The sequence below is a fragment of the Theobroma umbraticum genome, unplaced genomic scaffold (genome assembly GCF_002168275.2).
Source record: "Theobroma umbraticum cultivar Fairchild unplaced genomic scaffold, ASM216827v3 scaffold_228.0, whole genome shotgun sequence".
Taxonomy (NCBI): Eukaryota; Viridiplantae; Streptophyta; class Magnoliopsida; order Malvales; family Malvaceae; genus Theobroma; species Theobroma umbraticum.
Genome location: NW_018397274.1, coordinates 2,558,721 through 2,582,312, shown reverse-complemented (window position 1 = coordinate 2,582,312; position 23,592 = coordinate 2,558,721). Strand labels below are relative to the sequence as shown.

Here is a 23,592-nt window from a genome sequence, read left to right as displayed (position 1 = left end):
CTATCATGCCCCTATGTTCAACTCAAAAGATGATTCTATTAAGTAGAGGATCCTTATGTGATCTTGTTAATACGATAAGCTCAATGTGATTAATTCCAAGAGGGAGTGAATTGGATTAATTTTTTAATTTTGAAAATTCCATTTTAATTTTGAGAAATAAAGTAGTATTCCTACCATACAAGAATGCCTATTATCTAGTGCTAGAAGCTTCGCCAGAAGCAAGCAACTCTTAAATCAAATTCTGGATTTGAAAATGATAAAGTTAATTGATTTCTTATAAATTGAGAAATATTAAAAACACAAATGAAATTGAAGGAGTAAGAAGGAAAAGAAAAATAATACAATGATTTTACAGAGATTCAACTTCATTGCCTATGTCCTCTTCCTAAGATTCACTAAGGAATTTAAAATCCACTATTGAAATAGAGTTTAATACAATGCCTTTTTATGGTTAAAGCACAACCACTCTACTTTTTATTTTGGTTAAGGTAATAACCACTCAATTTCCACCTTTTCAATTAGTTAAAGGATAACCATTCGGGTGAATACAACAAAAGATGAAAGTGCAGTTGAGATGCCTTTAGAAGGTTAAATAGCAAGTTAAGTACAATGTTTGATAAGAAAGAAGATAAGAAATAATGGCTATATAAGTTGTACAATAGAATACTTAAATGCAAAAGAAGAAGTACAAGAGTATTGAATGATTTGAGGTGAATTCTTCTCTTGGAGTTATGTTTCAAAGTCTTCCAACTGTCATAAATACTGAGGGAGCTTGTTTTTATAGTTGCTGAAACTTTAAAGGTAGTTAAGAGCGCATTAAATGTGAAAATAGTCATTCTTCTCTTCATTCAAAGCTCCAACAGTTATATTGTATCAATACACATGTGAATGTATAGATACATTACCTTTTTTATTTTTGAATTCCATTTATGATTTATCGTTTTTTACCGTGTATCAATATTTTTGAACTTTCAAGCAAGGGTTGGGCCATTCTATTAAAACTGTATTGATACATTTGCTACTGTATCGATATTTTTAAGGCAACAAGCATTTTATTGAAAAATCGATGCATTCAAGAAATGTATCGATACTTTTAAGGCAGCAAGCATTTTGTTACATTTTTACCGATACACTTGAGAATGTATCGATAGATTGAATTTGACTTTTCATAAGAATATGTATTTATAGATTTTAAAATCTATCTATACTTGTCTTAATGTATCGATTCATGAAGAAAATATATTGATAGATTAGGATTAGAATGCATTTTCCAAAATCCTTTTTCATTTTTTTCTTCTCAAACTTATTAGAAAGTGTTAGGAAATGTTTAAACTTAATATTCCAAGACTTAAATAAATTTTGATCATTTTCTTTTGTCATTTCAAAACACGGGATCGATTAGAAAGTTATAAAGCTAACAAATCCTTATGTGTGCTAATGTGAGATTCGTGACATTCTATCCCATCTAATTATGTAATATGTGCGCTGATGTAAGATTCGTGATATTCTATCCTATCCAATTATGCTTACCCCACCCAATTATATAACATATGCAATATGTGTGCTGATGAGAGATTCATGATATTCTATCTTACTCAATTATGCCTACCCCACCTAATTATACAACACTATCATTGCATTGGCTCTTTCATCCATAGAGGAGAGAGATGCACCTTGATCTAATGTTACTTTGATCCTAATCTCTCATGGGATGTCTCACGTCAATGAAGAGTTGTAAAATCACTAGTTATGAGTTTACATTTTCAACTTAAAAGATACACCTATTCAGTGGATGAAGGTATATACTTATAAACCCTAAACCTATTTAATTTCTTATGGATGTGATATTTTTGATATAGTCTCATATATATATATATATATATATATATATATAACTTAAGAATATTCATTACAAATATATAAAAGAAATAAAGTAATTCATAGATGAGAAACACTTACCTTGATCTGAGGTTACTTCGATCCTAATCTTTTATGAGAGGTCTCACATCAATGAAGAGTTGGGTAGGTTTTAATACCATTAGTCACGAGTTCACATTTTTAATCTAAAAGACATACTTATTCAATGGATGAAAGCCGATACTTATAAACCTAAAACATATTTCATTTCTTATTGACACGATATTCTTAATATAGTCTAATATTTTATATATATAACTTAAAAATATTTACTAAAAATATATAAAAGTAATAAAATAATAATTAAAGCACCATACTAAATATTTTTCATAATTCAAGTGTCAAATTAAATAATTAACCACTTGTAAAGTAATATTGCCTTCATAGTCCATTCTATTTTATTTATTCATTTTCTTGAAGGTTTTAAAAGTATGTCTTCTTCCCTTCTATAAACACCTAATACTCATACATTTTTTTTATATTTTAAATTTATTTTGAATGAATTCATTTTCTTATTTTTTGGTATTAAAAATCATAGAATATTACTTTTATAAAAAAATTAAAATTTTAATAGAAGATACTAAATTAATTTTTTAATCTCTACAAATTTTTTTTAAAAAAAGGAAATTCCAAATTAAACCTTAGAAAATGAATAATTGTAAATAAAAAAAAAATGAGAATATTTATTCGCAGCCCTTTCCCCATGAATCCAGGAATCGTCCCGCTTAACTGCCATTTGAAAATTTGGCTCTAAACAAACTGCATAGAAACGTACGATAGCATTCATCTTCAGATCTTTTCCTCTTAAATGAACAAACGATCTATCTTCCCCAAACCATCAATCAACAAAAGGAGCAACAAACCCAAATCTCTTTATCCATTCTGCTGTTCCTCTTCCAAATTTTCTTCCTTATCATCGCCCACACCACAGCGTTACACTCTCTCCACATGCATTGCCTCCATCCAATCATGTTCCCACCAAAAAAACCTCACGGGAGGCAAGCAACTCCACGCTTACATGCTCAGAAATGGCTTCCTTCAAGCCTCCCCTTCATCCCTCACGAGCCTCATCAACATGTATTCCAAGTGCAACCAAATGACCCATGCCCTTTCCTTATTCCAAACCACCCTTCAAAACCCGAATATCTTTTCTCTTAATGCAATGATTTCTGGGTTTGTCACAAATGAAGATCCCTTAAAAGGGTTAAACTTTTACAGGGAAATGAGGGTTCTTGGTGTTTTCCCTGATAAGTACACGTTTCCCTGCTTGCTTAAAGGTTGTTGTGATATTATGGAGGTTTTAGAGGTTAGAAAGATTCATGGGTTGGTTTTTAAACTAAGTTTGGACTCAGATTTGTATGTGGGCAGTGGTTTGGTTAAGTGTTATTTGCAGTTTTTATTCATGGAGGATGCCAAGAAAGTGTTTGATGAATTGCTTGTAAGAGATGTTGTGCTCTGGAATGCTATGGTTAATGGGTATGCTCAGGTTGGGCGGTTTGATGAGGCATTGGGAATATTCAGAAAGATGTGTTTAGAAGGGGTTGAGATTAGTAGTTTCACGGTTACGGGTGTTTTATCAGTTTTTGCAATGATAGGGGATTTTGAGAATGGGAGGGCCGTTCATGGGGTTGTCGTGAAAATGGGGTATGATTCGAGTATTATAGTGTCAAATGCTTTGATTGATATGTATGGGAAGTGTAAGTTTGTTGCTGAAGCATTGGAGATTTTCAAAATGATGGCTGAGAGGGATATTTTTTCATGGAATTCGATTATGTTTGTTCATGTACAATGTGGTGATCATGATGAAACGTTGAGACTTTTTGGTAGGATGTTAAGGGATGGCATTCGGCCTGACTTGATCACTTTGACCACTGTGTTTCCTTCTTGCACTCAGATGGCAGCATTGATGCATGGTAGGGCGATTCATGGCTATATGATTATTAATGGGTTGTCAAAAGATGGAAATTCTGAAGATATTGATGATGTTCTTATTAACAATGGTATTATGGATATGTATGCAAAATGTGGGAGTGTAAGAGAGGCTCACTTGGTATTTGATAAGATGAGCCATAAGGATGTTGCATCCTGGAACATTTTGATCATGGGTTATGGCATGCATGGTTATGGAAGTGAGGCATTGGATATATTTTCACTCATGTGCAAGAGTGATTTTAAGCCTGATGATGTCACATTTGTTGGAGTCCTGTCAGCCTGCAGCCATGGTGGCTTTGTAAGCCTAGGGCGTCAGATCCTGGGGCAAATGAAGTCAAGATATGGTGTTGTTCCGACCATAGAGCATTATACTTGTGTAGTTGACATGCTTGGTCGGGCTGGGCAGCTTGAGGAGGCTTATCAATTGGCACTAACATCACCTACTGAGGCCAATGCAGTTGTATGGAGGGCCGTATTGGCAGCATGCAGGCTTCATGGAAATTCAGATATGGCTGAGGTTGCCGCAAAGCATGTCTTTCAGCTTGAGCCTGAGCATTGTGGTAGTTATGTATTGATGTCCAATGTTTATGTAGCCGCAGGCAAATATGAAGAAGTATTGGATGTTAGAAATATGATGAGGCAACAAAATGTGAGGAAGTTACCAGGGTGTAGCTGGATTGAACTCAAGAATGGAGTTCATGCCTTTATTAATGGTGATCGGATGCATCCTGGATCAAGCTCTATTTATGATGGATTGCACTCATTGACTGCTTTGTTGCATGAGCATGACTATGTGCCAGATTTATAGTGCCAACTCCAAGCTGGATATTTCTCATGGCAATGTGCTTTTCCATCTTTTCTTCATACTATATTATTGGTGGTATACAGATACATCCTTAGAATCTCGGGAACTGATAAGATAGGAATGAGAAATAAAACCAACATACTCAATAATTCATGTCTCCATTCTGGAGCACTCCAAGGGAAGAGCTTGTGTGGAGTAGTCCAAGCAACTCATAATTGTCTGGTTGCATGGCAGGCAACATTGGATGACATAGTTTGCATAATAAGATAAAACATTTGAGTATAATAGTTTCTGGGAAAAGAACTAGCCTGACTGACTTGTATACTGAACCTTTCAGCCTTTTGTCTAGTCTAATTGTGAGAACATGTTTTGGAGTTACCTTCATTTCAAAGCTATGTAGAAGGCAGGGGATGAACAGTAGTTGAAGGTACATATATATATATATACACACACACATGTGGTGTTGACGTATTTACATATTTGAGCTAGCTCAAGTCAATTGATTTATTGTTTATAATTGTATTTAAATTAATTTGATATTTCCTTGGAAATTCATAATGAAGTCCCTCATTTTACCTTTTGCTCACACGATCATCTTCAAGCACCTTCAAAAATGTCCATTTTTGCATTAAGCATGCCTTGCAATATCGCAGAAGCATTTTACCAAAAGGTTGTTTTAATTAATTATTTGGGTAACAAAGAAGATTTTTGAATACTATAAATTAAACTGTTTTAAAAGTGGAATGTAAGCTCAAAAGTATCTAAATTTAGTAATCCTAAATCTTTTAATATTTATGATAATGTAGATATTAATATTATCATAACAATCTATAATGAATTTTGTCCTTTTGATAAAGGGTCAAAATTCAAAATTGAATTTTTAATCTTTTGAGATCTTATTCAAATGTAACAAGAAATTTTGTTACTTATTTATAAATTATTATTGATTATTGTTGCATTATCAATTAATTTTAGCATTTAAAATACCATTATTGGGTGGTTTATGGCATGCCTCTGCCCTTTTTTCTTGGCACAACACATGTTGATATGAATGGAAACCGTGCCTGTGTTTGCATGGAACTTTTGGGAAGGACAATAACCATAATAACCGTCAAACTCTCAAACCTCCCATAAAACAAACTTTTGTCTCTCTTTTGGCACATTCTTTGCCTTCTGCAAGCCCTAATTTTTCTCTTCTATCATCCTCCTACATTGTGTATCAACGTAGCACCAACCAGGAAATTGTTGCTGTAAGTTATTTCATACAGAAGTTACTTTTGCTTTTAGAAGATTTCATGTACAATATTATGCAATGTAACATATATGTCTTCTCCTTTTAGCTTGCATAAAACCCGGATAATCTTTCGGAATTATATATGATTTATCTTGGATTGCCAGATTTTTTCTTTTACATTTTTTGGTCTATCTGGTTACATAATCTTTGTTAACATTCCCAAAATTTTGGATCATGTGAAAGGGTAGAATGAATAAGAATACTCCACATATTACCAAATCTACGATCAATATGAATGAAATTGGAATTTATTTAATTTAATTTAATTTGTCTTTTCTGTTCTTTTAAAGATCAGCATTCTTCCAATGGATCCCAAGTGCCTATACTGTGCTACAAGATAAAGAGTTGTTTGTAATTATAGTTGTAAAATGGAAAAAGATAAAGAGTGCCACAAACTAGTAAAATTAAGAAGAAAAGATTTGGTGCATTTCATGATGGTTTTCCCTAACACACCAAATGAAACATGAAATCATTTTCCTATTTAAAAATTTAGGAACCCAATGTTAAGAATTCCTGGAGTGATAACCCGTTAACGCATTAAGATGGCATAGATTTATGATGATGTTGGGATTCAATTTCCAGGGAAAAAACTTGAATAAATGTTAGGCCAATTTTGCACCTAATTTGAGAAGAAATTGAAAATGCCAAAATTCTTCTTCGTACCGTATTAACATGGAGGATTAACCTTCTTTCTGCTATTCAGGATGTTGTTATGGTAAGTTAGAGCTATGTTTAGGTAGTTTAGACCTAAATTCAATTTTAAGTGTCTTGAGAAGCCCCTGCAATGGTTCATGATGATAACCTCCATTTTTTGTTCTGCTCTCCAATCAAAGGGGAGAACTACTTTCTTTGGTTTATGTACTGCTGAGGACTGGCAGAAAGAGCTTTATGCAAGAAACGGCTAATTCAAAATTTTAAGGGGTAATATTTGTCTATTATCATTTGAGTATGTCTTTGACCAGACAAGGTTGAGACATTCGAGGATCAGTTTTTGGGTCCCTTGCTACATTTTGTTTACTCTCTTATCGAATTTCTGCATGCTTACCAATTGCCAAACATTTAGTGAAAACCTCATCTCTTGGAGTTAATGATTTGTTTGTCAGAGTCTCTTGCAATAGAAGGGTTATTCTTCTAAAAGATCCCTGGGAATATTTTCTTGTCTAGGACACTTGACTTCTAGGATCTGTAATTAAAGATCAGAAGTTTCACTACAATACTTTACATGATTGCATGAATAACATCTCTTCTCAAGAAAGTCATGATGCATGCGCCATTGAAAGTTACAGAGAAGCAATAGGTGAGAATGCTGTTGCTGATACTCTAGAAAATATAATGCAACTTTGAAAATCCAATTGTCTCATTAATGCCCCTTAATATTCTGTTTAACTTTATAATATATCTTCCTGAGGTTATTGTATGCTTAAGTTTACCACAGTTTACTGCAATATTTATCAGCTAGCCTGGCAATGGTGCCCAAAGCTTGCAGTATTAACATATTATTTAAGGATCACAATTCTCATGGCTGGAACTTACCCTCAGTGCTTTTGTATTCATTGTTCTTTAAATTTGTTGCACAGGAGCTGATGTAATTATAGATACATCCACAAAACCAGGATTCAATGTTGGCATATATGTAATAAGTTCCGCAAAATGTTTGATTGTGCTTACAAGTCTCAGCTTATCGGAGGTCAGAAGGAGAAATTTGTAAGGTATTAATATATAGTGTACCTTCAATTAGTTTGCTTCAGATGACTTACTAGTTTCTCATTCACATTTTAGGTGATATATTTGTAACACTTGCTAAGGTTGATAAGTGGATGTAAATGAAAGTGTCATCATTTTCGTTTTACCAAATGTAATTCTAGAAGTTGAATTTTTATTACTTTCTTCTCACTAACGCTGTGCTTAAGGTCATTTCTTTCATCTACCTGAGAATGCAGCTTTGATCTAATTGAAAAGCCTAACAACCTCATAAACTTTATAATTAGATTATCAAGTACTGTTGAATAAAGGCTACTCTTCATATGAAAATTTAACACTTCCCCATTTATACTCAAGATGGAGAGTTACTACAATTAATCCTTCTTCAGTCCAACTGTTATGAGTAGTCAGCATTTTGACAGAGCCTGCAGGTTTCCACTATGATTCTGGAGGGAAAGAAATGGTGCTCATGGTTATCTCTAATGCAAAAGAGTGTTATCAACTAGAACTGGTCTCTGAAATAAATAATAGTTAGTTGACAGCGAGTTGCATTGTGAAACAGAAGAGTGAAGTCTATGAAACTAAATATAATATGATTGTCCTGATAACAATTGCTAACAGTTATGATATTTCCTTGTGAAAAAATTTTTGGGAAAGCAGGCTATCTTTTACTGTGATAATCTATTTGTAGTTCTTTGCTATCTGAATTTATGGTTCAGTAAATGATATAGTGAGGTTGAAGTTGTTGGCTATTATTAATTTTTTTATATTAGCGCCTGATTGTTGCATATCTAGGTTGGATGATTTAGACTCCACAATGTCAATGCAATCTGGGACTGGAGGAATGAAGAAATGTAGATTTAATATAGAGGGCTTGACATTTGGTGGCCGTGGAAAGAAGAATGCATCAAAATCTTTTAGAATGGGGATGAAGAGAGGATCAGAAGGACTACTAACATTTGGTCGCTCTCTTAGATCTGGGGTCACAAGAGCTGTGTTCCCAGAGGATCTCAAAGTGTCAGACAAAATGATAATTGACCCCCAAGATAGATCTCTTTTGTTATGGAATAAGTTTTTTGTTGTATCCTGCATTCTTTCAGTAGCTGTGGATCCACTGTTTTTCTATCTTCCCCTCTTCAATCATCTATCAAATTGCCTTGGTATTGATGTAAAGTTGGGAGTCACAACTACAACCATTCGGACAATTATTGATACTTTCTACCTTATTCGCATGGGTCTTCAGTTCCGCACAGCATATATTGCCCCATCATCGCGGGTTTTCGGACGAGGTGAACTTGTGATAGATCCTGCACAGATAGCCACACGATATTTAAGTCGTTACTTCATTGTTGATTTTCTTTCTGTGCTCCCCCTGCCACAGGTTTGAGAAACTACTTGCTTCACCAATCTTTAGATGTTTATAATATATCTAGATTTGAGCTTGTCAATTAGAAAATTCAATTATAATCGGCTACCTTATTAAATTCTTTTGGAAGTATAATCATCCAGTTGGACTGGTACTATGCAATATTTGCTGATTGATATTCCTAGTTGTTTGGAGAATATCTTTACTTAGAGAGCCTGGTTGAGAAGTGATGCTGCTGATCTGAGCATTCTTGCCTGCACTTTAGGCTTTGCTACATTTATTCCAAAGATCAAAATGTGACATAAGCAGGGAACATTTCTATTGTTGCATTTTAGCATGAGTCATGAATCCTGATCATTCAAATATCCTATTGAGAAAAACAGTTTGTACATGATAACTCCATTCTAATGTCTTGAAGAGATATTATGATAGTACCTTGGACAAGCTTAACTTAAATTGTTGCATAGTGTTTAGTATGTCACTGGATAAAAAGCCATTGGCCTTTCTTAGCAGAGACAGAATTAATGCATGGTAAAAGTGAGCATTTTTCTTGAAACTTACTGAATATGCCGAAAAGTTTGGCCTTAATATTGTCATTTCTTTGTTGTCTCTGAATCATTAAATGCTTCAAGAAAATGAATTGTAAGTTGTTGAGTTAATGTGCACATGCAAAAGTCGCAATGACTTTAAAAGATGTTTTTGTTATAGCAAAAGATTCAAGTCTACATTTACATTGTAAAAGTAGCATTATAGTTGTTTATATGACAAGCATTCTGCTGAATAATCCTTACATTTTCTACGGGTTATAGTTTCTTCTCTTTTCTATTTTTCCTTTGTAAAATTATAAATGTAGCATTAATTTGTATAACATAATACAGCTGTATCTGTTCCAAACAGCTTAGTAAGAGAAATTAGTGCTTCATCTCCCTTAACTACTTTCTTGTCTACAGATTGTGGTGTGGAGATTTCTTCACAGATCAAAAGGTTCAGAGGTATGGGCTACGAAACAGGCATTGCTACTCATTGTATTTATTCAGTATGTCCCTAGGTTTGTCCGCTTTATACCATTAACTTCAGAACTGAAAAAGACAGCTGGTACTTTTGCTGAAGGAGCATGGTCTGGTGCTGCATACTATCTGCTATGGTACATGCTTGCTAGTCATGTAAGTTTTTGTTTGCAATTGGTATGCACAAGCTGTTAAATAATTTCTGTTTTTGGTTTCCCTCTGTTCTGGATGCATCTACCTTATCTGTAGAGAGAGAGAGGGAAAGGAAAAAGGGAGAAAAGAGATGAGAATGTATCAGCTGCCTTTTGCTTAAGAACTCATCTAGATGTGTTGCAAGAATTATATGACCTGTAATTTTTGGTATATTTTTCAGGGCAAATTTTATCTTACTAGTAGCCCTTTTTTTAAAAAAATGTTATACTGAAACCATTTCCAAGAAAATGGATCCATGAGTAAATAAGAAGGCAGCCATGGATCATGAGAACTCTGGATGCTTGAACATCCCAGCTTTTGTAAGTAGAAGTCCAAGTGAGTGCATTATTCTTGCAATATATGCCTCTCACATTCTGCTCCTTATGTGCACTGGCAAGTTTAGATGTAATGATAGTCTTGGTGTTCCCAATTTGTTATGTAACTCATCAACAGTGACCTGGATCTCTAGTTATAGATATCTAAATATTGATAGCACAAGCACTCATGTCTTTGTGTCAGCACGATGGTCTGACTCAATTTCCTGGGAAGATTAAAATGTTTGATTGATTTTGAACCTTGTATTCTTCTATGTTTTCTGAATTTGCTAGTACCAGCTCAATTTTGTATGGCAGTTTTGAAGCAAATATCTGACTACTTTGAGATGGAATGTGCAGATAGTGGGGGCTTTTTGGTACTTACTGGCTGTAGAGCGTAATGACACATGCTGGCGAAATGCTTGTATCGACAGTGGAAAGTGCAACATAGATTTCTTGTACTGTGGCAACAAGCATATGCAGGGCTACGCAGACTGGCAAAGGGTCAGTGAAAATATACTTGGTAGTAAATGTTCTGGTATAGATGATCATGATCAGCCATCACCCTTCAATTACGGAATCTACACACAAGCTATACAATCTGGCACTGTTTCATCCAACATCTTTTTCACTAAATTCTGTTACTGCCTATGGTGGGGCCTACAGAATCTAAGGTTTGCACTTTGTCTTCAAACACTTACAGACACAAGCATAGATGTTCTGCATCTTATCCTCAATTGTATGTTCATGTTCAATGAGTAAATCTGAATCTCACTTCTGTTAAACAGCTATAAGGGCGAGACTCTCAATGACAACTCTAAGCAGGATGAAACAAAGAAAATTAAGGCCTTGTTTACTGGAAAATGAATTTTATTTTTCTTGGCAACTTTCTCTATATATTTCCAATCGTATTTATGATGTTGCTTCTTGCATGATAAAATTATTATCTCCTGCGGATTTTGTGCAGTTTCTGTTTAACGCCTTCTTTTCTTTTTTGTTGCATTTTTCTTGGACTCCTGGAAGTTGTTTTTGCTCATTGATATCCATTTTATTTTCTGCAGTACACTTGGTCAGGGGCTAATAACCAGCACATATCCTGGAGAGGTTCTCTTTTCCATAGCAATAGCTATTTTTGGTCTTATCCTTTTTGCACTTTTGATTGGAAACATGCAGGTAAATTTTAAAACCCTTGCAAGATGAGTATTAAATCCTTTGTTTTTTCTTTCCTTTGTTCTGATAGACAATTTTTTGGGGGTCATGAGCCTGGGAGTGCTTGAACCTAGCATTGAGACCATGAACCCAGCACTTTGTCTGGGAGACATATGCCACTCAGACCATAAACCTATAGCATTCAACTTACCAGGTGCTAGATATGCTCATGGCAGTGAATTGTTTGATTAGTGTTATTGAGATACCATGCTGCTACAAGTTGCTTCAGAATGGTTTTTTTGGATAATTTAGATAAATGCTTTCTATCCCCTTAATTTCCACTGTGTATATTAACCAAGTATGGTTGACTTCAGATTAGTAATCGGTAGGGTTGCTTATGAAGCCTTACATACCTAACCAATGTCCATTGCAAAGACAGAAAAGGATAGACCAAACATTAAATTTCTTTACAGAACTTATGTTAGGGATGATTGCATCTACCTCTTCTTGTGTGAGTTAGCAAAATCTGGCTTTGTTTGATTCTAAATTCTCATATTTGCTACTTTAGGACCATGATTTGCTCATAGCTGCCAGAAATGGCTGACAGCAAACTTCCAAGTGAATATTATATGGTTATCTTGGAAAGAAGAGCAAACAAACAAAAGAAAATGTTAGCTATACAACAATGCTGAAGTTTGAGGTCTCTTGTGATTGCAACAGACCTACCTTCAGTCTCTCACGGTTCGTCTTGAGGAAATGAGGATCAAAAGGCGTGACTCTGAGCAGTGGATGCATCATCGTGCACTCCCACAGGATCTCAGGGAGCGAGTTAGACGTTATGACCAATACAAATGGTTAGAGACGAGAGGAGTTGATGAAGAAAACTTAGTCCAGAGTTTACCAAAAGATCTGAGGAGGGATATTAAGCGTCATCTCTGTTTGAATTTGGTGCGAAGGGTAAGGATCTTTGTAGATTTTTTCTTGATTTCAATCAATAATCTTTTCATGTCTTTTTGTGGTCATATATGAATTTCCATAGTATTTTCATGGACTTGTAAACTATGAGCTTTGAGCTTTGCCACTAGATAGAAGAACTGTATGCTTCAAATAGTATGGCTAAAGTTATCGGCATGATTATTTGTAAGGGAATGTGTATCTGTAACTGAATCTTAGTTTAACCATTTCATGTTATTGACCATAACTAAAAGCTTCCAAGTAAATATTCTACAAATCTAAGATATTGCTTGCTGTTCTGGCTACTGATGGCAGGTTTAAGCATGCTAGTGGTTTTATCAATTTCGTTGTCATGAAAACTGCAGCAGTGCTGCCATGCACAAATTTCTTTTGGTGCAAGTATACCATATCCTTTTGTGAGTGTATTAACATTTGTTCTTTGTCTGTCTTATATTGCATGATATGGTATGCAGGTTCCTCTGTTTGCCAATATGGACGAGAGGTTACTTGATGCAATTTGTGAGCGACTCAAACCAAGTTTATACACAGAACATACTTACATAGTTCGAGAAGGTGATCCAGTAAATGAGATGCTTTTCATTATACGAGGCCGCCTTGAGAGTGTGACCACAGATGGCGGGAGGAGTGGCTTTTTCAACAGAGGTTTGCTGAAGGAAGGGGACTTTTGTGGTGAGGAGCTATTGACTTGGGCGCTTGACCCCAAAGCTGGTTCCAACTTACCATCATCTACTCGAACAGTGAAGGCTTTAAGTGAGGTGGAGGCTTTTGCCTTGGAAGCTGAGGAGTTGACATTTGTTTCCAGTCAATTTAGGCGACTTCATAGTAGGCAGGTTCAGCACACCTTCCGATTCTACTCACAGCAGTGGAGGACTTGGGCTGCCTGCTTTATCCAAACAGCATGGCGCAAGTATTCCAGAAGGAAAATTGTAGAACTTCGTCGTAAGGAAGAGGAGGAGGAACTAGACTATGATGAAGAATATGATGATGAAATGGCCTTGGTTGAGCAAAGAGATAACACTGCAGAATCCTACAGCCTTGGTGCAACTATATTTGCATCACGCTTTGCAGCAAACGTTCGTGGCAATAAGAACAGAGGCACAACTAGTCCTAAGAGCTTGATGAAGCTGCCAAAGCCACCAGAACCAAACTTCAATGATCTTGACACAGATGAACTAGGCCATAAAATCGACTGAGCTAATCTTGCTCGATGTAGCTGTAAAATTTACAAAAGTGTATACTAGATGTTAAACCTCTTTTGTTATCTGTTACTTAACTTTGTATAGTAATACTGCCTTAGTTCACATTAATTTTGACCAGAAAACAGTTACTATTCATACTTCATAATGTATATGAACTTTTCTTCTTTTATTGCATTCAAATCTGAAACTCTTGTACTTTTATTTAGGACTAAATAACCATGACTAATTACCATTAATTAAAACTTCATTTGTCATTTTATGTCATATGCTACTAATGAGACATGTAACATGTCAAAGTTGATGATGACATAACATATGTTGATATAGTATTATAATATGATCACATGTTATTTTTATCATCCATGATAATCACATAAACATGAAATGATAAGTGCCATGTCAATATCACTTGAGTAAATAATAACAGACATTTTGACTAATAATAATCAATCAATTGTTAATTATAAAAGTCTATTTGATTCATAATAAAAATATATGAACTTAATTGGACATAACAAAAGAATAAAAAATTATTTGAATTTTTTTCATAGTTCAGAAGTTTTTTTCAAGCATTATACCTTAAATAAATTTAATAATGTAATCCATTCATACATAACTCAATTCATCCATACATAAAAACATTTTAACAGCACGTCAAGTGAGACAATAATACTAAAACAAAATTATGGAGAAAATTTTCTCATTTCAAATGAATAATAATATATATATATATACAATTTGTCCACTTTTGCATTAAACATTGAATGGTTAGTATTTAAACCTTCAAAATCTAGTCGCCCACATTTTAAAAGCTAGAACAGGAAAGACTAGTTTAACATGGCATGAAACAGTTCACTGCAAAAGCTAACAGGAATTTAAGTTTAACCTGACATAAGACTGATGCTTTATTAGTAAGTCATATGAACAAACTTGAATTTCAGTTCTCTTCCCCCAATTAATGTGTTCTCCACTGGAGGGAATCAAGAAGACTATAAGAAAGCAAAAGAATTTTCTTTTTATTTATTCTCATGAGTAAAAGAAGGGGATAAATTACAGGGAAATATAAGAGAAATAGTTGGAAAGAAGATATCAAGCATCTTCACCATCTATATACAGTGATATCTCATTGTGGTCAACTGTCCTTCGGCTACTCAACTACGCCATGCTGAAGACGCTTCCAAGTCAACATCCTCTTCCCACCAAGTGGAAGTCTGAAACAATAGATGACTTGGTTACAGGAAAGGAAACCTAATTTCCAACCTGTTTTCCCTAGGTTCTTTCTATCCACACTATGTTGCCAAAATATATGTGTATTTTTGAGTAATCCCATGCAAGATGTGAACCTAATTTCTGAGAATAACAAGCTCAAGTTCAGTGGAACATTACACCCTGAAGAGGCAATATTGAAAGGAAAAACAAAGTTGAAACTTTGTTTAGGGAGGTATAGAGGATATTGCTTTGAGCATTTAATTTACAAATCCCAAAATAATACTCAGTAATATATATATATATATATATATATATATATATATATATTTATAAGAGAAATTAAAATAGATGAAAACCTTGTAGCCTCTGCGAAGAAATTCTAGTTGGCTTCCTTGTTCCTCTTGCAATCCAAGGACCCTCAACAGTTCTTCCTTTGTCTAGAACAAACCAAATAATATGCCCAAAAGCCTAGAATGTTAACTGAAAGAAAACAACCTGGAGCTGAAACGTCATAGCAGCTACATACCTCTCCAAGAGTGAAGCGTGTTGCACTCTCAGCTACACAGGCATAAGAACCATCTGATTGCTTAAGCATCACCTGCCAAGGTCCTGCACAAACTCTGAGTTAGATGAGGAGATATGCAAAGTACATGTAGTCCCATCCCAGATCTGATTCCAAGGAATATGCATCCTTTTTCAGGTCATATATTGCACACTGACAATGACAAAAACAGGGGATTAAAAGGAGAGATGCAAAACAGTATGGAAAAAGATAATTCCCACTATTAAAATTATTTGCAAAGATGGCACAGCCCTGTAGGATTGGCGTAACTTAAAATGGCATAAATGCTAAGAAGGTTTATTTGCGCACCAGGATATTGGCGAAATAGTGCTCCACTGTAATTCACAACAAAAGGTGCTACTGCTACTGTCTTACAATATTTGAAAAGAAAATGTTCATTATTAAACTGTACCAGAAACAAAACTGAGTGGAGCAAAAAGCTGTAGGCTGATTATCTATTAACTACCTTGGAGTACTCCCTGATTCGTATATAGAACGCTGGGATGAATTGAGAAAGAAATCGATATTGCAAATCTTTGGGAGGAAATCCCAGAAGACCCAAGTCAGCACTGCGAAGATAACCAGCCTTGGACAATCAAAAGTAAATTCACTCATCATTGAATCATCATTAAAAGATGAACAAGTAGTAAAGTTTATACCGCAAAGTGTCAAGTTCAAGATTGAATAGAAGTGTTGGGGTTGACAGGGCATTTATCTCCTGCACATTCAGACCACAGTCACACAAAGGAGAAGAGGAAAAAAGGAAGGCAGGGAGGGGGTTTAAATAAAAAAGGAGCATTCACTTGCAACTAGATATTGAAGTCTGAAAACAAAGCTGCCAAAAGATTGGTCAGAAACGATAAAAGTAAACTTTTGGCAATTTTATTTTGATACTAAGAACAGCAAATTTCTGGAATGCTCTCATAATTTACAAAATGAATTTTAGATCAGGATAGACAAAACCATCATTTAATTTAACTTATAGCATAAGGTTGGTCAGAAATATTACAAGCTTTTTCCAACTTCTGATATTAAGCACAATAAAATTCTGGAATGCTCTCATAATTTACAAATAGAATTTCAGATCAAGACTGCCAACAATCTTGTGTTGATATGTTATACCCCTAGAACTAAGTTTACTGATCAATATATCCCATGGTGAAAGGCATCAAGTTATTTCTTGTTTGAAACACTCAGTGTCCTGACATGTTTATGCAAGTATATTAACTGATCAGATTTGCAGACCCAAGAAAGCAGAAGAGCTTAACTTGAAATAGCCAACAGTTTCAACGTCAAGCATGAACCAATGTATAATTAGATAATAAATAGGCACAGGAAAAGGTTAAAGGCCGAATAAGGTATAAGAACATACCACATACTTCTCTATAACAGAAAGTTCACGTGTGCTACAGTTAATAAATATATAAAGAGTTGGTGGCTCCTTAGGTTCCCAACGACCTGCATTCACCAGAGATGGCAGAATGTTAAAGTCAATCTCTGTGTGTGTGAAGGTAGGAAAATGGCAAGAGGATATTAATATTTGAAGCTTATGAAGCAACCCAGTTCATTGCTTAGTAGGATGGATATTTGGAGCTTATGAAGTAACCCAGTTCATTGATTAGTCGGACGGCAAGGAAAATTCTCACATAGAGCTGGATTTTCAGGAACAACCTTCATTTTCATCTTGAAAATCAAAATCCAGAGTGTTCTTGATAGATTTGAAGAATGTAGTGACTGCACCACTAGGGACATCGTCAAGAGAACCTATAGATATACCATCAATCTGAAAGTGAAGAATCAAGAATTAAAATCATTCTAAAAGTCCAAAAGGCAACTCTGTGTATCAATAAAGGATTTTGATTTTAGGGCAAGAGGGTGAAGAATCTAATGACTGTATGTGAAAGCCGTAACTGGATCAATAAACAGGTTTTAGTTTTTGACAGGTCGCATCTTTAAATATTAGCCTCAGTATTTATTAATATAAAAGAAATCCGAGTAAATCCCTGAAACTTATCTATGGAATGAAACGCTTATGATGCCAATGAGCCAATGAGATGTTCCATACACTTTAGTGAACGATAAACAACAAAACCCTCACTATGAAAAGAGCCCATCTAGACAGAATAGGAAGAAATATAGGAGGCAATCTTGTCTAAGTCATTTTAGTACCGAGTCGAGAGCTGTTTTGAAAAGCTGAGAGGCCCTGCGTTTTTCTGGCTTATCAGGAAACACCTGAAAAGGCAGTAAGAAATTAAGCTCATCTTCAGAAAGAAAAACGGAACATTTCTGCAAATGAAAGCCTCTTCTTACAATGCAAGCTCGAGTTTCCCTTTTTTGTTGGAGTTTCCTGACAATGGCCAAGGCAAGTTGAATGTTGGCATCAATGAACTCATCTGAAGATCCCTTCACATATTCAGACATTAGAGAAAATTATGTACTAGGGATTTTTATTTTCTTTCTCTTAGTTTTAGAGAAAATAACATTTCATCTTTATATAATCATCAGCATCATACAATATAGTATGATCCATGAATGTACTTCATCAAGAACAAAGCTAACAATACTATATTTTGGTTTAGACAAATGGACAGATTATGAACAGAAGCAAGAACTGAAGTTAACAAAGCAACGTCCTATGCGATGCTAAAGACAGCATCAAAGAAATAATTGCAGTAAAATTTTGAAAATGAGCAAGAAAATTCATGAAGGGCCATTCAACTAGCCGTATAGAAATGTAAAAATGAAAGAGGTACCTTATAAGAAGAAATGTTGCTTGGCAAGGGCCTGCAAAAGGCAGAAAAACACAAAATGGACCAAATTATTAGGGAAATGAAAAAGCAAATGGACAATCCACTCAAATAAGCATACATGAGAATTACAGGAATCACTACAAAACCCCTTCATGCTGTTTCATACCAGTAAGTTCTATAGGCTAAGTGTTAAGAGAAACATCTTTACTCGCATGAAACTATAGCCAGCTAACTGCCTAGTGCCTAATGCCTATTAAAAACCTCACCAGAAGTCTCACCGCAGAAAAAAGAGAAGTTACCAAAAGAATTTTATGGAATACACAATTTAGTTGATGATGAACAAATATTTTTGTTCGAGCAATGATCTAAGCAAGTCAATATGAAAGAAATAAATTTGCCAGAAGAAAAACAAAACATGCATAAGAAATAATACTATGAAAAATAACAACCAACAAAACACCAAGATTTATGTGTTTGGCACTCACTTCGCCCTTCTCGCTGAAATTGCAATCCAAAAAATCACTACCCCTTTTATCTTTACAGCTTTTTTTATTCTGATTCCCATAATTCCCTTTCTTTCCCAAATTGCCCTTAAAATGCAAATGAAAAATGGATCAAAATAGTATGGGCATGAGGGGAATTTCACAAGACACAAGGGCAACTAACTAGAAGTGGCAGAGCCGAAGGTGATGGGATGGAAGCTTGAACTCCAAGAGACTGAACTTTTCCAGTTAATTTACAATAAATCTCCACTTCGGCTTGAAAAATTCCTTCAAGCTAACCATCATAGCAAATTTCTCAAAGCCTACATCATCTCCACACATGCCCAGCTGTCACAAACTGCGAATTATGGCCAAGCGCATGCCAGTTGAACTTGCAAGCAAGGATAACCTTTCGTCAACATGCCAGGGGGATACTCTTCAAAGAAAAAACAAAATTTACTGACCACACCATCACAAAGCAATCCATGTTCATGTATGAAGTGATATTTAACAACAATGTGTTTGGTCTTCTCATGAACTGCACTCTGGCTATCACAAAATACAACTGTAGAACCCTGTTGCAACTCAAACTGCTAATCTGACCTTTTAAACACAAAGCTTCCTACACTACCTTCGCTACCGCCATAGTTTCCATCTCAGTCATAGACAAAGGACACGATATACCACAACATAGCCTTCCAACCAATGGCACCTCCAGAAAGACCACAAAACACATGACACTACTACAGCAACAAAGTATAGTAGTGCTGACAATACTCAATGGCACCTGCCACACAATAACCAAAATCTGCTAAGCCAGATGTGAGGTCAAGAAAATTCACTGAAAAGAATTGCTCCAGTCTTTGGAGCACCAAGATGAGTGCTATGTTGGTTCAAGAGGATGAGGCAATGCAAATGTAGATATTTTATTTTGGTTGTTAATATATCATCTTCTCAATATTATGTAAGGTTGTCTTACAAGTATCACACTACCATATTGAACAAAAGGTCGGAGAGCTGAAAATAACCCCGGAACAAGTGGCATGGTTCTTGGTTATTTCTGCTCTTGAGATGTTTAAGAGAGCTTTGCTTGGTGGCTTAAACATACAAGTGACTGAGGAGCTCTTCTCCTTAACCTTTCCCTAAATCACACAAGTGCTACCCGTTTCTTCTTTTTTTCTAGCTCGCTTTTGGATGAGCTGTCATAAGACTCGCAATAACCACAGTAACCTTAGCATTTATCAAAAAATACTTTAATGGCTCATGAGTTGGCATCCTTTCATTGGTTGCATTGATTACACCCTCCAGCCTGTACATATGGGGCTTTGGGAACTCATTTGCAACCTTTTGGCAAGTTCACATATCCTTTCTCAAGAATTCTCCCTACCTCCTCTCTTCCTTCATTCCTTCCTTCTTCCTTTTTCATATTTCCTATATCTTGTTCCAACACCTACCATAACAATCATTACTTCAGGGTCTGCCCTAATCTGTTTCACTTCTTTGCAACTCTGCCTATTCCACAAGAACCTTATCAATACCTCTTCCAAAGAACTCTCAACACCACCTTTTCTGAACACTACCTCTTCCAAAAGAACCCCTAACCCTGCCTCTTACAGAAGAACCCAAAAACTACTTCTAGGAGAATCTTAGCGCTTTCTTTTTTGGAAAAACCCTTTATAGCAATGTTTGAGAAATTTTGCTATAACAGTTTGCTTGGAGGAAACTTTCTCAAGCTAAGTTGAGTATATTTCGTGAATTGGTTGAAAAAATTTAGCCAATTGGACTTAAAGCTTTGTCCCCATCACCCTCAATAATGCCTACCACTTTTAATTTGTCGTCCTTATTGTCTCCCTTCTCAGGCCCAAACTCCCTTGATTTATGTTTCTATGCCTTAAGGGCAACTTGAGGAAAAAACAAAGGACATTATGGGATTGGAAAAGAACGGTTGCAAAGATAAAAAAAAAAAGAAGATAATTTTGGGATTGCAATTTGAGCGAAAATGAAGTCAGCTTTCTTGGTTCCTCTGGTAAGTAAAGGGAATTAAGGGGTTTGAGAGTTTGGCTTCCAGGTTTTATGGTGTGTAGTGCCTTTGGGTGTGGTTTGGGTTTTGAAACATCCGTATATCTCATTGTTTCTGCCTGTGGATGTAGACTTAGTGCCAAAACACATAAAATCTAGTGTTCTTGTTGGCTGTTATTTATCATGTATTAATTATTATGCATGTTTGGTTGTAATCATATTGACTTGCTTGAGTCGGCATTCTATCAAAGCCAAAGTTTCCATTTGAGTGTGACAACTATGGTGATACCGCATTCTTTGAGCCCCTCTGGTGTCCTCCCAAGAGTAGAATGTAAAAGTGGCATTTATACATGAAGTACCCCAGAACCTATTAGTTTATATTTTTAGATTCAAATGGTGTGCAACATGTATCTATGGGCCTTTTAGTGTGCTCCCATGAGCATGAGCGCTAGGTTTGCCTATTTCCCTAACAATTGCCAACCACAACATTGACATTACAGGAACAGAACTCCTAAAGTCAATCACAAATCGAAATGCTATAATTCAGTTGATACTTGTACTAGTTTCCGACGCAAAAAAAACGTTTGGACACAGAAGCAAACAATATTTTTTAAACTTTTAGAAATTAACAATGTAGATTTTAGTTTTATATATAACAATTTTGTTAGAATTGTTTTTAAAAGTAACTAATTTACTCATTTTCAATCAATTATGACTTTTTTTTTTGCATTAAATTTTAGGAAACAATGGGGGCCATAGAAAAAAGTATATAGCAAAACAACAGCCTAAATAACTTTTGCCAGCAAATTTCGTGAACATAAATTGGCAAAGCTTGTCACAAAATCAGAGAAAATGGAATTGCTTTTCATAACTAAAGGGGAGATGGGCATCAAGAAAAAGCTCGTGTAGGCCTCAAAATACCTCCAAAAGAATTTTTTTTAAAAAAAAGAGAAGTATCGAATAACATACGGGAAATCAATCTCGAGGCGGGTTTTGCCATCTTGAAGAGCAAAAGCGAGAGAGTTAGCAGCGTCAGTTACAAGAACATCGTATGACTTAGGCTTATAAAGCGGCACTCCTTTCTTCGGATCATAGCTCTGGGTGGATGCTGCGGGCGGGTTTGCTTCTGTGTTGTCTCTGGTTGCGCATTGGATACTTATTCTCAGTTTCGGAGTGAGAGTGGGAAAACGAGGAGAAGGAAGACGAAGAGGAATGAGAGAGGGGCGAGGAGGGGAGACAGAGAGAGGTGGAGAGAAAGACAAGGCCATGACAGTCATGGCCATCGGAGCTCAGCTGGTTTTGCTGAAAGAAGAAGAGAGAGGACGGAAACTTGTCTAAAATGGATTAGATGATAACGAACTTCGGCCACGTGTCACAGTGAGTACTTTATTTTATTTATTTATATGTTTTAAAATAAATAAATATTAGCTAATGAGCCACGGGACGGGGTTTAATCTTTTTGGCGCCACAAGTTCGAAAAGGATACGATCATCCTTCGCGAGAATGATTGTATCAAACCATCCATCCCTATTATATTTCAGTCTTATATTATTTTAAAAAATGTATATAAATTTTTATTTTTTATTAAATTTAATTTAATTTTTATATTTTTATTTTTAATTAAATAAATTTTTACAATTAATAATTAAGTACTTATCATTAATTGAAATATCAATTATCATTTTTATATTTACATACTATTGATATGACACTATTATGGTATTGATATCATTAATTATAAAGTATCAACATGTCACATGACATACAATTTCAAAATGATATTTTAATTAACAATAAGTAGTCTACCATTAATTATAAAAGTTTTTTTAACTCAAAATAAAATATAAAAATTTAATTGAGTATAATAAAAAATAATGATAATACTCAAATAATTTTCTAGATTATATAAAAAAAGTCAATTAAGCTTTTATACTTTTATCGTATTCAATTAAACTCATGTATTTTTATTTTAAGTTTTCTTATTAACAATAAAGTAACAATCGTCAATTCATTATTAGCTCAAACATACTTGTGTAAAAGTTAGCCTTATGTTTTCTCAAGAAACCTCTAAATAAAAGAGCAACCAAATTATCTTACTATGTGGTAGAAGACAACTTAATCATGTGTAGCACATAACTTAATATTTTCATGAAGGATTTATCTTTTATCTTTTTTTATTAAAGTCTCATTTTTACATGAATAACATTTATTAAATTGCATAAAATAAATCTATCACATGCATATTACTTTGCATTGCATAGCACTCATTAGATTGCATAAAATAAATCTATCACATGCAAATTACTTTGGATGATTATGGACTTTAACTATACTAATTTCCTTGAGCCATCAAAGAAAATTAGCTTGGTCAAACATATAGGACTATAAACAACATTCTTAAAGTCTACTTGTAATCTTCTTGTCGTCTTTGTTGCCTTGATTTTTCATCTTTGATTTTATAAAAATTCAATTCTTAATCTATCATGATTCTAATTACATAAAAAAGTAAAAACTTCGAGTTACATTCGGAGGGAGTAAGACGAGGAAAAAATTTTACAAACTGACATAAAGAGTTAAGGCAGGACACATAAGTTTTATTTTAAAAATACCAAGAATTTACATTCCACCATAACATAATCATATTAGGCCTATGTCCATAATCATCCACATACATCCATCGTATGAATAAAATTTAAAGACATGTCTCATTCAAATTATT

General features: G+C 34.8%; 4 protein-coding genes across 9 annotated transcripts in view; 3 read left to right on the top strand and 1 right to left on the bottom strand.

Annotated features, from left to right (window-relative positions):
- Positions 1–2,641: 2,641 nt before the first annotated feature.
- Positions 2,642–5,200, top strand: LOC110427195 (Pentatricopeptide repeat (PPR) superfamily protein). The gene has a single exon (XM_021442649.2). The coding sequence runs from the start codon at positions 2,726–2,728 to the stop codon at positions 4,655–4,657; it is 1,932 nt and encodes a 643-aa protein (XP_021298324.1). The 5' UTR covers positions 2,642–2,725; the 3' UTR covers positions 4,658–5,200.
- Positions 5,201–5,750: 550 nt separating this feature from the next.
- Positions 5,751–13,845, top strand: LOC110427060 (putative cyclic nucleotide-gated ion channel 8). Its single transcript, XM_021442441.2, has 8 exons — positions 5,751–5,904; positions 7,526–7,657; positions 8,445–9,030; positions 9,966–10,178; positions 10,889–11,202; positions 11,590–11,701; positions 12,398–12,634; positions 13,105–13,845. The coding sequence occupies exons 2-8, from the start codon at positions 7,599–7,601 to the stop codon at positions 13,843–13,845; spliced, it is 2,262 nt and encodes a 753-aa protein (XP_021298116.1). The 5' UTR covers positions 5,751–5,904; positions 7,526–7,598.
- Positions 13,646–22,244, bottom strand: LPA3 (Low PSII Accumulation 3). Of its 6 annotated transcripts, XM_021442444.2 has the most exons (13): positions 21,843–22,243; positions 18,376–18,406; positions 17,933–18,025; positions 17,792–17,854; positions 17,294–17,405; positions 16,995–17,080; positions 16,282–16,340; positions 16,089–16,191; positions 15,932–15,992; positions 15,587–15,669; positions 15,417–15,497; positions 14,955–15,062; positions 13,646–13,776 (listed from the first exon to the last, which is right to left on the bottom strand). In XM_021442444.2, exons 1-12 carry the CDS (start codon positions 22,154–22,156, stop codon positions 15,003–15,005), a joined length of 1,146 nt encoding a protein of 381 aa, XP_021298119.1. In that variant the 5' UTR covers positions 22,157–22,243; the 3' UTR covers positions 13,646–13,776; positions 14,955–15,002. The 6 variants fall into 6 exon arrangements, 5 of the variants coding, with proteins under 5 accessions (XP_021298119.1, XP_021298118.1, XP_021298117.1 ...); XM_021442443.2 differs by lacking the exon at positions 13,646–13,776 and having other exon boundaries at positions 14,846–15,062; positions 21,843–22,242; XM_021442442.2 differs by lacking the exons at positions 13,646–13,776; positions 14,955–15,062 and adding an exon at positions 15,076–15,201 and having other exon boundaries at positions 21,843–22,244.
- The window catches only part of ABCC13 (multidrug resistance-associated protein 11), a 38,108-nt gene continuing 36,694 nt past the window's right edge, over positions 22,179–23,592 (top strand). The window contains exon 1 of the mRNA XM_021442433.2: positions 22,179–22,250. The gene's annotated coding sequence lies outside the window, so the exon portion shown is untranslated. The remainder of the gene's footprint in view (positions 22,251–23,592) is intronic.

What these genes read in the sequence shown, in the direction of transcription:
- LOC110427195 (XM_021442649.2), top strand. Translation starts at nt 2,726, where the DNA reads ATGAACAAACGATCTATCTTCCCCAAACCATCAATCAACAAAAGGAGC.
- LOC110427060 (XM_021442441.2), top strand. Translation starts at nt 7,599, where the DNA reads ATGTTTGATTGTGCTTACAAGTCTCAGCTTATCGGAGGTCAGAAGGAG. An exon ending in CAGAAGGAGAAATTTGTAAG is followed by an intron (nt 7,658 to 8,444) that starts GTATTAATATAT and finishes TTGCATATCTAG; the next exon opens with GTTGGATGATTTAGACTCCA. An exon ending in GTTTGAATTTGGTGCGAAGG is followed by an intron (nt 12,635 to 13,104) that starts GTAAGGATCTTT and finishes TATGGTATGCAG; the next exon opens with GTTCCTCTGTTTGCCAATAT.
- LPA3 (XM_021442442.2), bottom strand. Translation starts at nt 22,156, where the DNA reads ATGGCCATGACTGTCATGGCCTTGTCTTTCTCTCCACCTCTCTCTGTC. An exon ending in CGCCTCGAGATTGATTTCCC is followed by an intron (nt 18,407 to 21,842) that starts GTATGTTATTCG and finishes TGCCTTTTGCAG; the next exon opens with GCCCTTGCCAAGCAACATTT. An exon ending in GCAACATTTCTTCTTATAAG is followed by an intron (nt 18,026 to 18,375) that starts GTACCTCTTTCA and finishes GAATATGTGAAG; the next exon opens with GGATCTTCAGATGAGTTCAT.